This window comes from Olea europaea, chromosome 3 (genome assembly GCF_002742605.1).
Source record: "Olea europaea var. sylvestris chromosome 3, O_europaea_v1, whole genome shotgun sequence".
NCBI lineage: Eukaryota > Viridiplantae > Streptophyta > Magnoliopsida > Lamiales > Oleaceae > Olea > Olea europaea.
The window spans coordinates 7105369-7119795 of NC_036239.1; the positions used below are offsets into that span (position 1 = coordinate 7105369).

The following is a 14427-nucleotide window of genomic DNA, read 5'->3' on the forward strand; positions in this document are numbered from 1 at the left end:
TTCTAGGGACAAAGGGTCTATTAAAATATGGCATGGGCAAGCTTTTGGAACTAACTCCTTTCTTAGCCTCCTGATTTATTCTTCTTCATCTAACTAAGAAAGCAAACAGAAATGTGTTTGAAGAATCAGAAGAGCTTAACTCTAAATTTACTTCATTAGTAACAAAAGTTTTGCTACTAATTTATCTTTTGAGTCTCTTTCTTTCCATCATGTACTGTTCAATAAGACTCATCTTCTCAGCCATCTATTTATGCATATATATATGGATTCCCTCTTTATATATATACATATATGTTTTTCTTTTCTGAAGGAAAGAAAACCATTTCACCAAATTAATATAGTATGAGGTGTTAAATAATTATGATATGATTTCTGTGGATTTATTTACCAGAGGGTAAATTTAACTTCAGCTTCATAATTTTTCTGTGGTAATTTCTTTTCCATTCAATTATCCTTTCTCATACTGTACTCCAGTTTTGAATGAAATAAAAGCAGCACTGCTTCATGCTGCAGTCTTTGGGTTTTCGAATTTGATTGCATTTTGGTGGTATAAGCTGCTCAATTTTGTTTGCCATGTAGGGATGAAAAGGAGGAATTTTGGAGTTTGTCACAGTTGTAGAAGCTCCGATCACTACTTCGAAGATTGCAAGAGAAAAATTCCTTGTCTGCGGTAGGAGTGGGCACTTTTTCCCAGAACCAATGGAACCGGACCAGAACCGGCCGGTTCGGTTCCGGATCTTTTAAAAAATAATTTGATTTCGGGCAAATTTTTAAGAACCGACTGGTTCCGGTCAGGTTCCCGGTTCTAGTATGGGAACCGCGGGAAATAGATGGCTCTCATTGGATTTTTTCTTTTTTCTTTTTTTTTTTGGGTAAAATATATGACTTAATCTCTAATACTTTCATAAAAAATAATCGGGTTCCTTATTAATTTTAAACTCTAGCACTTTCCTTCTTCTCTTTGATTTTTTCATTGTCTCTTCTTATAATTCTTTGATTAATTGATTTTCAAGTCAAATTAGAATATTTGGTAAATCTATATCTAAATAAATTTATTTACAATATATAATTTCATTTATAAGATGCGAAATTTTTATTTTATTTTCACTTTGATTACATGATTTTTATTTTGTTTTCACTTTGTAAATCTATACTTAAATAAATCTTTGAATAACATGTTCGGTTCTTCTATATTTTGTTAAAAGTATCACGTTGGAAGTATTTTTAGAATTTTTATTAGTGAATATTTTATTTTTAGACATTTTCAATATAAAGAATCGGACCGGACCAGACCGAATCAGAACTTCTATAGCTAACTATGGAACCAATGATTCCATTTCTAAAATTTTCATTGGTATTCGGTTCGGTTCGATTTCCTTTGGAACCGGATCAAACCAAACCGTGCCCACTCGTAGTCAACGGTGTGTAGTCGGAATTCGAAAATGTTTTGAGGTTGAAAATGAAGGCAATAACAAAGGCCGACTTTTCAGAACTTGCAGCAGCTCTTGTGGATTTTTTGACTGGGTAACAATGGAAGAATTGAGTGTAGAGTCGAGTGCCATTAATGAAGTGATGAATCCTACTACCAATGAGGAAGTCAATGAGTTGCCAGGCATGTTCGAACGTCTAGCTCGAATTGCAAACGAACAAAATGTTGAGGTTTCGTTGAACTTGACATATCGCAAAGGAAAGAGAGCCGTTAGAGGATAATGGAAAAGGAAAGGGGCCAGAATGAAGATTAATTATGTTCATTTTTGCACTTACTTTAGTTTGATTTGTTGGGCTTGTGATGTTATGAGAGGATGGAAAAAAAAATGGAAGAACCCAACAAGTGTTATTATTCTAGTTTGCACTGACTTTGTTTTAGTTTTGTCTTGAACATTTTGGTAATTTAAAGTAGTGATCGACATTGTGTGCATGAATTAGCTTGTGTATTGACGGGTGTAAGTGTGTTTATAGGTGTTGGAAAGTAGGGCATTTTAATGGAACTATAGGTGTAGATGCTCAATTTGCTGTTGATTTTGAGCACCTATAGTTTAAAGGATAAGATCACATTAACAGAATAATTCCTTATCTATTTCAAGAGGGCCTTATCAGTATTAAGGTTCACCCTTATATTTGAGGTTATATTTTGCTTACAATACATTTCACGTGCTATACTTTCATATTGGATTCATTTGAAAGGACAAAACTAATTGTTTGTGGAATTAATTGTGCCAAGTAGTACAAGAAGATCAAAACCACTACGTCTGCATAAGCTCTATTTGGAGAATTCATTGCTTTGTACGAAAGTAATATAGTGTCTACCTCATATGTAACAGTGCCTCTAGATGTTGATGGCTTGCTATGTTGCATTTCACATTTCACGCTTGCTATGTTGCATGAACATCAAGATTTTTTGACCTACATCCTAGCAAATGCAACCGGCTTTGTTAGGTTTTAAAGGCAACAGGTTACAATAGTATGCATATAAAATGCTTTTGGATTAAAATCAAACGAAAACCACCCCAGAAATATCATAAAAGGCATTAGCAAGAAGTCAATGAATTAGCTAAAGAGATATACAAAGTCAAAAAAAGTGCTCAAGATGTGTGCTTACCACTACAGAAAGATTTATCATCTAGATGTGTATGTCCATATAAGGTAGTGTCTTCTATGAATAGGTCATTTGGTAATTTATATTATCCAGGAAGAGGAATAGAGATCACAAATGTGAAATCCTATCAGAAAAAGTGGAAATGGAATAATTCTAAAACTGAGTGATACGTTGCCTCAGGCAAATAATTTACAGCCATAAAGTAAAAGAAATCATAGGAGAAACGTTGCCTCAAGCAATAATCTACCTGTTCTTAAGCTCTTCGAATGGGAATTATATTTTGCAAGATCAATGTACAAGGTAGAACCCCTTTAAAGGTCATACACCATCCTCTGATTAGAACATTCCATATCAAAAAAATGTTGTTGTTTATTAAAGATAGCATACTCAACCCATACTTTATATAAAACTGCAGAAGCAAACAACTCTATATAAAAACCCATGCTAAACCATTCAAGTCACAATAATTCAACAAAATGCAGAAGCAAACAACTCTATATAAAACTGAAACTATCAAGAAGATAGCAATCTTTTTCAACGTGAACAATTATTTCATGGCACATGGCTTTGTCAAAATTCTTCTCTTCCAAAAAAAAATAGCATAAATAAATGGCACCTCCTACAGTAACTAATCAAATTCAATTTTTCATAAGCAGAAATCCACATCTTTTAATATTGCTTTGTTGGCTTAAAAATGAATGATTTCTAGTATAGTCTTCTTCTTCTTCCTCTTCCAGTTAGTACTTAGTCAGGGCCACCTTGTTGGGGAAAATGTGGATGGTAGTATGGAATCGAAAGACCTATTATAAAATATGAACATAAGCACATGGATAGTACAAAATCAAATGGAAATGGAAAGATGTGAACATGTGTAAACCTTGAGAGGTCAACATGGGATTTGTTGACGTTGACCGAACTCAAGTTTGATAGGTGCTGCGGGTATGCATGAATTTCAACATCTCCCTACATCGAACAATAACTCAATTATTAGTATCGAACAAATAATGATATTAAACTAAGTCACATTAATATACTAACCACCAGTAGTTGTGAATATGAAAAAGGAGACTGCATTAAATATGGTTGAGACGCTTAAACGACGGGTGCAACCAATGGCATATTACTGTGACTCGACCGTTGCCTCTTTCCCTTTGACGTAGTCTGCACGTAAACATATCTTACAAATATGATGTAGTGTAATATAGTTTACATTAACAAAAGTAATGACAACCATACCTTTGGTTTCTTTGAACAAGACTCCAACAGACCTTTTTTTCGAAGCTTCCTTGGTGCGCACTTTCTATTGCTCGACATTGGATCACATACGCACCCGCTTGCATTTTCTAAGTCACCAACAACATGTAAAATGACATTACTCCCACTATCTGACTTTATAGCGAGTAGCTATTGTTTTTGGTTACTTATCCACGCCTTTATCGCCAGGGACAACACTTCATTATCAGCAGCGAGGTTTGCAACCTCTGCAAATTCCCAACACATTTCATCGTATGGGTACTAACCAAACCAGCGTAATTAACTACAACACTTGTGTGTGCTCTACAAACGTCTCGCCTCCATCGCCGTAGTATATACCTCTCAGGCAGTGATGTGACATCATTACGGATCAGTATGACGATAGCATGTCGACACAGAATTCCTCGAAACTCAAACAAGTGACAACTGCAAATAATTTCACACGTATCTCTATGGAACGAGACAAAGAACTTTTTTATCTTTCATCGCTCGTCACACATGACAACCTCACGTAGTTCATACGTTATCCCTGCAGTACCATCCATAGTAGATATGATGTCACAATAAACCTTCCCATTGAGTTGACTTGAACTTCCCTGAATTTCGAAATGGTATAACACTTCTGATACTGCTTCTCCATTTCAAACGTTGTTGTACACGGTACCATTTGCGAGTATGACTTGAAGGCAGCCTGAAACTCCTTCTCAACTTTATTCTTAAGTGCTCGTTCATATTGCTCGACGAACTGTTTTAAAGAGGTCTTCGAATGAACATACCTGTCGAAGAAGGCATTCATACTCTCACTGCGCTGAGTTGTTGACATTCCTGCCCAAAATGTGGTCTTCAAATAGCAAGGAACCCATCGACCTCTATTTTCAAACAGTCCCGATAACCAATCATTACTATGCAAGTCATATGTGTCCAGCATCGCTCTCCAACCTTCTTCGAATTCTTCAACAAACTGCGAATCATACACCAAGCCATGTATGCTCGAAAAAATTGAAACCTTATCACTGTGGTATCCAAAATTTTCTGGCAATTTCATCAGAATATGCCACAAACACCATCGATGTTTTGTATCCGGAAAAACAATCCCAATCGCATTTTGCATAGCCCTATCTTGACCAGTAATGATTCCCTAGGGAGCTTTTCCATACACACACTGAAGCCACGTCCTGAATAGCCACACAAAAGCATCTGTGTCCTCATTCGACAACAAACCACAATCGAATAGTGTTGATTGTCCGTGATGATTAACACCAACAAAAAGGACAAGAGGCATATCGTACTTGTTAGTTAAGTAAGTGGTGTCAAATGTGACAACGTCGTCGAATTCTTTGTACGCTTCCCGACACCTATTATCTGCCCAAAATACATTTCTCAAACGAAACTCATCATCCAAATCTATGCTGAAGTAGAATCCCGAGCATTGGGCTTACATCCTAGAAAAGTAGGACTGTATTGATGCGACATCTCCTTCCCCAAGCCTTAATCGTCTCACTTGTTCAACATAATTTCTACGATCATTTTCCACGCAAGTAATATTTTCATATCCACCCGCTTCAACAACTATGGAGTTGTAGTTTTTACGCAATGGAATTCCTACCATATCATTTACTTCAAACTTCCGTTTCACATGTGAACTCAACTCCCAATTACAGCGATACAACTTCGACTTCGAAGGACTTGTTTTATGATTGTGGTCGAGGTGGACTTTGTTAATTCTCCAAATCCCATGATAATCTGAACATGCAGTGATCCTGGCTTTACAATTTGTCTGAATTATTGGTTGGGGCTTTAAAGAATCGCTTGTACTAGTTGTTCTTCGGCCTTCACGGTTACATGTGAAGGTGACATATTTCATTTTCCCATCATCCCCTTTTTTCGAATTCCTTCTCCTAACTGGAAACCCAACATAATACGCATATCCTTTATAAAAGTTCCACAATTTTTTTTCTTCATTGAAGGTCATTCCCACCTCCGGCACCATCGGATCATTTTCTCCTAACGTTTGCTCTTCCAATGATATTACATTGTCTGCAACATTCTCATCAGCAGCGTCTTTCATATTTGCTCCTATTGTAACACAATGAGTGACATTGTTCAGTACATCTCATCCTTCAGTTATAGGCAATTTATAGAAACAGAGAATCTCATATTCAACTATAAAAACGACACTATAATTTTCAAGAAAGATCAAGGTATTGACACTATAAAAAGGACACTACCATCTCAAACAACCAACATTTACGAATGTTTCGATTTCGCACTGTGCATTTTCAACAAATTTCTGAGAGATCGAAATTGGACCAAGATGCTCCAGTTTCTGCCCAATATGGTACATAATAATCAAATGGGTTGAAAAGAGTCAACGAAATATGTAGTCGAAAATTTGTGTATCCCATAAAATGTGTGATTAAAATTATTTCTTTCTTTTAAAGTATATTTTAATCACTTTTATAGCTGAAGCAATATTTAAAAATTACTTATGAAAATCACGCACAGAAAGAGTTCAAGTAGATGCAATATTAACAAATGAAAGCAAATCAAATTACAAATGTGATAGTAAAGGTGGTCATTTTGGTTCAGAAATTTGAAATTAATAATTTTCAAAACTTTATTATCGTTTGGTTTATTTCTCGAAAGCTATAGATTTGAGTCTAACCAATTTTACATTCGTACAAATTTCAACAAATTTCTGAGAAATCGAAATCCATCTAAAACATAATGACATTACCTGAGCTTGGCTCCACTAGGTTTTCCGGTGTCGGGGAATTGCAGATTCGGCCACTGTCGGAGTTGGGCATCACCATCTTCACAGTTGGGAAGCAATGGCTTCAATTTGGAGGGAAGGCTTTGCAAAGGACAATGATGGGTTGGGAAAGACTTGCAAAGGGCAATGATGGGTCGAGAGATTTCGCCTTCACCGGATGTGAAATTCACGACCACACTGAGAGTGAAATCGACGGTGAAAAGAAGGCGGAATTTTCGTTTTGGTGTTCAACGCCTCTATCGGCTTCAATTCTGCTGGGTTCAAGATTTTCATTTAGCTTATTAGATTAGTCAAACTGACCAGCTGCTCCCTCACGTGAAATGCACGTGGCATCTAAAAATTTTAAATTTCTGTGGATTTTCTGTGACCCAATTATGTACATAAGGCATTAGTGATGCTATTAATGTGAAAACAATTTTCATGCTTCCAAGTGTCATAGTAAGATTGGTTAATATACTAACATAACCTATAAAGTGAATTGTATTCCCTACCCAATTCTATTTGTGATATGCATCCCCAATTCTAATTGCACCAAAATTCAAATTGTGAACACCCTATGGGTGGCTATAAATACCACAAGAATGTCAGATTAATCATCAAAATTTTATATACACACGACAAAGAGGAAGAGAGAAGGTATAGAGGAAGAAGAAAGAGTTTTCACGTGCAAGCAATTTATTTGGTTTTCAAATCTATCAAGGTAAGATACTTTTGTATCAGTGGTTTGTTTGCGTGTACTTTTATATTCAGTAATTTATGCATGAATTACCAATGGACCTTCGGGTTCTTTAGAAAGAGACAAGAAATCCTACAAGAATTTAAGAGATGAGTGTGTCACTTGATTACCAATATACTCGATATGAGAAAAAAGTGATATGAAGTGTTTTATTTTATTGTTATATAATTATCTATGAGAACTGCACGTATCTTACTAGTATTTTTAAATATTCACTCTTACAATAAGGTTAGTTTGGGTCGATTGAAATTGTGGCGGGATGATGATGAAGATTCGAAAAACGAAAAGCATTAAGTTTTCTATCTTTTAAGTTGTTAGTTGGTTTAATTTGATAAAAAAAAAAAAGGTGTTATTTAATTAGTTAGGTGTTTATTTTTTTTTAAACATCGATGTCAATGATTTAATTTAGATTTATGAATATTCCAGCTATTTTATAAAAAAATTATTTTTATCGTTCCGTTTTTAATAATTAATATAAAGAAATGTAAATACTTGGTAACATTTCAAAATTTATTAAAATTTGGGGGTGTTACATCGAGATAACCCAACGAACTTAATAACTCGAGTCAAAAAGGCTATGAAATGAGTCCTAATATTCAACAAGTGCAAAATCATCTTTTTAAGCACAACAAAATTATATGGGGCTTAGATCCCTAGCATGTGGTTATTCCCTAGCTTATATTTGTTAGCAAAACACACTCCAAACAATTTTTTTTAACATGAATGGAATCAACACTTCTATATAATATCATTCACCAACTCGACAACCCGAAAACTTATCTTGCAGTGTGGTTAAGTGATAAAGAATATATGTTAATATAAATTTTCAAACAACTTACAACCCAGTTCAACCAATTTAAATTCTCTATCAATAAAAAATTTTCACATCTAGAAAATAATTATTCATAAGTATTGTGCTCAAAGTAACTTGGGATCTCACATGGACAAGCAAATATTAAAAAAAAAAAAATTAGATAGAAATAGCATATTGTTCATATATCATGAAAAAATAACAATTTTAAATCTGAAACAATCTTAAGCTGGCAAGGCTATCTAGCATATCAACACAATTAGCACAAAGTAAGCACAATAACTCAAATTTAAATCACACATTGTTTTCAATGTGTAAAGAACAAGATAAAATAAAAGAGGGGATAACGAAACTTCTCCAATTGGATATTTGTGAAGGGGTATTATTACTTGATTTGGACTTGTCATGCTCTTGAATAGCTTGCGTAAGTGACGTCGTACACTAATTTACTCCAAAACTTGGCTTGGAACTATGGATAAATGGGAATTCAAAAATTACCTACAAAAATATTGATAACTAATCAAATAAAAACAAGAAAATACATAAAAATAAATAAAAAGATTAAAAGTTCAAAATTGGGTTGACTCCCAATAAGCCCTTTTTTATAGTCTTTGGCTCAACTTTAACAATTGAATCATAGACATCTAAAGAAGGCTTGGATGCCTTGTCCATTTTTCTTTGTTTGGCTTTGTTCCACTCTTCTTTATATCTTCAAAACTTAATATTACCTCTTTTCATATAATTTGACTCGTATATTCCATCCAATTCAGATTCAACTATGAAGATTTTCACATCCTCGTCGAGCTTAATTACAAAATCAATATCTTGACAATCAACTAAGTCAAAGAATGTAAGTTGATTTTCTCCTCATTGATTTAACTCCATTGTAATTAAATTTTCACTTATTTTAGGCTATTTTTCAATGGTTGAACTCTCATCGTGTTGAATGATTGGTCCACAATCAAACTCCAAGGAGAATGGCAAGCCTTTTCTATTAACTCCGTCGAGTGGATTATAACCCTACTTTTGAAATTCATCCCAATATCTGTAATCTCCCACAAGCATGTTGTCTACATCCAACTTGACAAGTTCATTGTAATACTTTGCAAAAAGCACCTCTTGTTCAAAAATAAAGAACCATCTCCTGAAATTTTTATGTCATTGTACCAATCATCAAGTACGTAATCTCTCGCAAGCATGTGACATCATCGAAATTCGTCCAATGCTTATTTCGACATTTCAAATATTATCTAAACAAAAGAAGTTTTGACATTGAGGTATCGGTGTATGAATACAAGCATTGTCCTGTACAATGTATTGCTTGACAAATTTCACGTATTGGACCTCCAATCATATATCCATAGTTAATGTAGCAATTAGACATTGCAAAATTTTTGTTACTTTACCAAGTTCAAAATAATGCAACTATAGTTGAAGAGTACAAAGAGAGAATACCAAAAAAAGATAAATTAACAATATGGAGGTCAGCAAAAACATACAAAAATAAAATCAATTAAAATAAATAAAAATAAACTGTTAAAACAAAAGTAAACTGAAGTGGTAATCAAAGTAGGAATATTCCCTAGTAACAGCGTAAAAAAATTGTTCGCTAAAAGTGCAAACCGTAAATACACGAGTCGTTTTCAAGTAATAAAGTGGACCTTTTTGAGTTCGAATTGTTGATCCTTCGAGGAATGTTTACTTTCAATTACACAACTTTAATCAATTTAATTTAACAATGAAAACAAACAAAATTAAGATTTTGATTTTGAGAATAAGGAAAGATAGCTAAAATTTTACAAAATAAGAAAACATAAGTACTTGGGGATTTCGAAGGAAAGTGTGGTTGAGATTCATGGTTTTACTTAACCGTGGCCTAATTAATTTTTTCACAAATCAGTTAATAAATTACTCATTTACAATGTTAGACTTGACTTTTCAATTTTAATTAATTCATCTCTCAATTGAAATTAACTCTAATTGATTGGTTTACTTTAGTACACCTCTATGTCGATTAAAACTAAACAACGGTATCAAATCTTTTTGAAAATAGCCAAATAGGTCACCTAGTATTAGGGTATATCTCTATCCCCTACATGAACCTAAGATATTTACTATTTGATCTAAAATGTATAATCTTCTCTTCAAATACAAATCACTAAACTCAATCATTTAATCACCAAATAAATGAAAGGCATTTAACACGATAATAAATACACATGAAAAACAAACATTTTAATATTAAAGAGCAAATATTAAAATTAATTAAAGTCTAGCTACTACTATAAATCCCAACACAAAAAACTTAGTACATTTTATATATTTGATAACAAAGGAAAATATTTATAAAATAGATCGCAAATAGAAGAAAATAATGAAGAAACAATGGGATTATAAATAAAACCCTTATTTGGTCAAATTTCTCAATGTTGCCATTGATGAATCTTGAGTTCTTCAAGCATTTCTCCAATTTCTTAATTGATTCTTCTTGTTTATGCCATTGATTTTGCTCCCAAAATATCAAGAAAATCAAGAGGAATTTTTTTTTGAAAGGGATTGACCCCAAGAATTGGGCTTTCCACGTAGCCAACCGAAAGCTATTCCAAGTGTTCCTTCCTGCGTGCAATAGCAAATGGTCAAGCGTATATGGCCGGTACTAGCGGTGGCCATTATACTCCTACGATCAAGTCAATCAACGGTGGTGGGAATGATGTCGGAATGCGCAAACTCAAGGGGGAGGAAAAAATGTAGTATCTTGGTTAAAGAATAAATCGTACATAATACTTACCTTATTTTTGGCCAAGTTCTTGTTATTTATAGGTAAAGGGCATCGCTAGATGTAAGACACGTGTGATCATTCGATGGTGCAATGTGTCTACTCGTAGGTGTCCATTTGTCGCTTATTAGGTGGGGCGTGCAATTAATTCTTCTGATTTTGAATTGACATATGACAGAGATATGCCACAGGTTTCCACAAAGTGAAATTATCGTATATGTACGGTGTCAAGTTTTGTAATATAATATGGAAGTCAAGAGTATCGAACCCATAAGGATTATAATTTAATTCTCACTAAGTACTATAATGGTATAATTTCTACTTTATTCAGATGAGTAGATGATTGAACAGTTGTTTCAAACTAATGTAATGTGATTCGTTGTGATAAAGTTGATGAATGCAATTTATCAATATGAGAAGGCCTAGTGATTGATTTCACTTTACTCTCAATTATGATTCAACGATTTTCAATTATTCCAGTTAACTTTCCTATATTTAAAAGCAAGAATCCTAATATATTCATCTCCCTCTAGCTAGAAAATAACTGTAGATTCCAATTACAATATCTCTATTCCAAATTGAAAATCAAGAATTTATAAAAGTCTCGATTCTTTTATGGAGTAAGCTTTACAGATTTTATACTTTCTCTCGAAACCCATAAAACCTATATTTTGTCAATCTTATGATCACGCCTAAATTTTCGTCTCTCGAGCGCCGTAATTGACTAGTATGTATTCATTCAATTATTAATCAAGTAACCGAAAGTATTAAAATCATGACACAATTAAATATATACGAGAAAATCAAAAGAAATAATTATAAAATCGTCAACCCATAATCTCAAGTCGGCTACATCAAACCCTAGATAAATCATTTAGTTGGTGATATGGAACATGAAATTCATATAACTCATGATAAAAAAAAATATGGAAAATGATGGGAAAAATTAGTTTTTTAGGTAGATCTTCAATCTTCTTCCTCGATGTTGTTCTTGCCTCCTTTGGTGTCTTCAATTTTTGTCTCATTCAAATTGTATGGTTGAATTCTTCAATCTTGCCCACTTCAATTGTTCGAGAAAATAGGTTTTTTGAATAATATTTATAGTATCTTGAAGTTCTTGAATGAATTAGGATTGAGTTGGGCCAAGAAAAATGTCCAAAAATATAAAAAATTATTTTCCTGCATATCCAATGCATTAGCATCCAAGATGGGTGTTGTGCATCGGCCATTCTGGTCATTTCTGAATCATGGGCACTGTGCGCCCCGGCTTAGCCAAAAAATAGATTGTACATCTTTCAGTGTTTTTAGCATAATTTTTTTCTCTCAATATCCGATTGAAGTAATTCAAGATGCATTGAAAAGATAACTCAAAGGGATACAACTTTTCTTCAAACATCATTCTCCAATTCGGTTGTTTGCTACGTCAAAAGTGGATCCCAATATGAGACGAAAACTCTGGAGTATAACTTTTCGGTTGGAAATTGATTTGTGATCATATTTTGACTAAAATTGATCATTTTGACCTCTTTCTTTATCCAATTGACTCCTAGCACTCTCGGATCTTCATTTCGAGGTTCGAGATAACTTTTGATTATTTGCATTTTAGTCCCCAAGTTTTGGACCTCTTACAATTTAGTCCTTTCCTCCAATTTTGTCAACTTTTGCTTATTTATTTCAATTTCATCAACCTATATCACAATATCAAAATATACATTAAAACGCTCTAAAACACTCTTAAGGGTGGCAAAATAATGAATTAAGTGGTATAAATATCATGACTGTAAAGTACCCATCAAAATGTCACATCAATAATTCCTTAAGATACAGAGACAATTTTGACCAAAAGATCCGTTTTTGAAACTGGCTGCGGAGAGGTGCTTCTCCTCTTTTTCGCAGCATAACATCTCGGTTACCTCACGCTTCAGAAGCAACTCCTTAGATCATGAAGACGCCTCGAACTATATCATTTTGGTGACCTCACGCCTCAGACACGACGTTTTCGGATGAGCCTCCTCTTCACATTAGATCGCTGTCCGTCTGAAACAGACGCGGCGAGATATTATGTGAGGGGACATAACAAAAGGAAAAGAAATTAAAAAGAAAAAGGAGGAAGAAGAATGCCCAAAGCGGCCCATTTTACTTTAAAACCATATCCCATAAATTGCAGCCTTGGTCTCTAAAGATTCAGAAATAAATTAAAATGGTCCCAAGCTTTTTAAAGTGGCGCCCAAAAATTAAAACCATTGGTTTCATTTCGCAGCCAAGTCACCCAGATAATTGCATGCCACGTTCCTCAACTTTGAACTCGTACAATTTGATCCTCAAATTTGATTTTAATATCAATCATGCCCTTCAAAAATTGCAACCCCAGGTCCTTGAACTTTTGACTTGATCACTTCGGTCCAAAATTCATGATTTTGCATAATTTTTGTCCCTTTTCTCTTCCTTTGTCTTTGTTATATTTCAATTCGGGGTTTTGACCTTCAAAAGCCAAAAATACATTATCGTTAATAGAAATTGGCACAATCACTAATTAACTTATTTGTGTATTAAATAAGTTAGCAGAAAAACTTATAAAGGTTGAAGAGTTGGAATCTGATTGTGCATCGTCACTACAGAGCTATCATATTAATCATTCTGTGCATTGTACTTTATGCAACTTGACTGAGGCAAATTTTGCAGCAGATGCCATTGCCTTGGATATAGATTGCAGCGAATAGGTAAGGTATCACCTTACCTCTAATAATAATATTATGTCAGACGTCTGAGGGGATGTCCTAATCGCCTCGAGAAAGGCACGTAGAAGAGATGATGTGAACAATTTTGATTCTGTGTGGCATTTTATTTAGCTGGTTGCCCTGTAGGCAGAAGTGAATACGTAATATCTTATTCATAAACAACTTAAACTCCCCCTACAAAAAAAATAGTCGATCTCAAACCTTAAAAAAATATGTCAACTGGGTAACTTGCATTGTACAAAAAGAAACAAAAACTCCAGTTGAAAGTTAAGCAGTCAGTAAAACATGTCATACATTTTTTGTTTATTCAAAGGGGAGGACAACTTCGTCCTTTTTTATTTGACCTTAACGGCTAAAATGGACATATTTTGTCACCTGGAACATACCATGCTTAATTCCCCAAATGTTGGGGGATGTCTGGTACAATTTTCAAAAGTTAAGTGAATATCCCATACGTTTTTGAAAGGTTGGAGACCAAATATGCTATTATCCCATATTTTTATTTTCTAGATATCCAACTTCATCGAGCCAATTTGAGGATTGATTTCGAATTACAAAAACAGAAGTTACAGAAGGTTTTGATATAGTTTTCAAGAACTAATACATTATTTCATAGCATATCTCGACTGACTAAGCAATTAAGCAATGAGATAATAATAACTAGTTATTCACATCAGTTCATGTAATGAAGTATTCTTGACATGTTTTTTAGCTACATTATTCGATCATTTAGATAGGTTCTT

At 34.0% G+C, this 14427-nt stretch overlaps 1 protein-coding gene across 1 annotated transcript; it reads right to left on the reverse strand.

Annotated features, from left to right (window-relative positions):
- Positions 1-5285: 5285 nt before the first annotated feature.
- Positions 5286-6194, reverse strand: LOC111377820 (protein FAR-RED IMPAIRED RESPONSE 1-like). Its single transcript, XM_023000951.1, has 2 exons — positions 6092-6194; positions 5286-5926 (listed from the first exon to the last, which is right to left on the reverse strand). Exons 1-2 carry the CDS (start codon positions 6192-6194, stop codon positions 5286-5288), a joined length of 744 nt encoding a protein of 247 aa, XP_022856719.1.
- Positions 6195-14427: the final 8233 nt, after the last annotated feature.

Coding starts and splice junctions, on each gene's coding strand:
- LOC111377820 (XM_023000951.1), bottom strand. CDS start 6,194: ATGTACCATATTGGGCAGAAACTGGAGCATCTTGGTCCAATTTCGATC. Junction 5,927..6,091: donor CGAAACATTCGTAAATGTTG/GTTGTTTGAGAT, acceptor GTGTTACAATAG/GAGCAAATATGAAAGACGCT.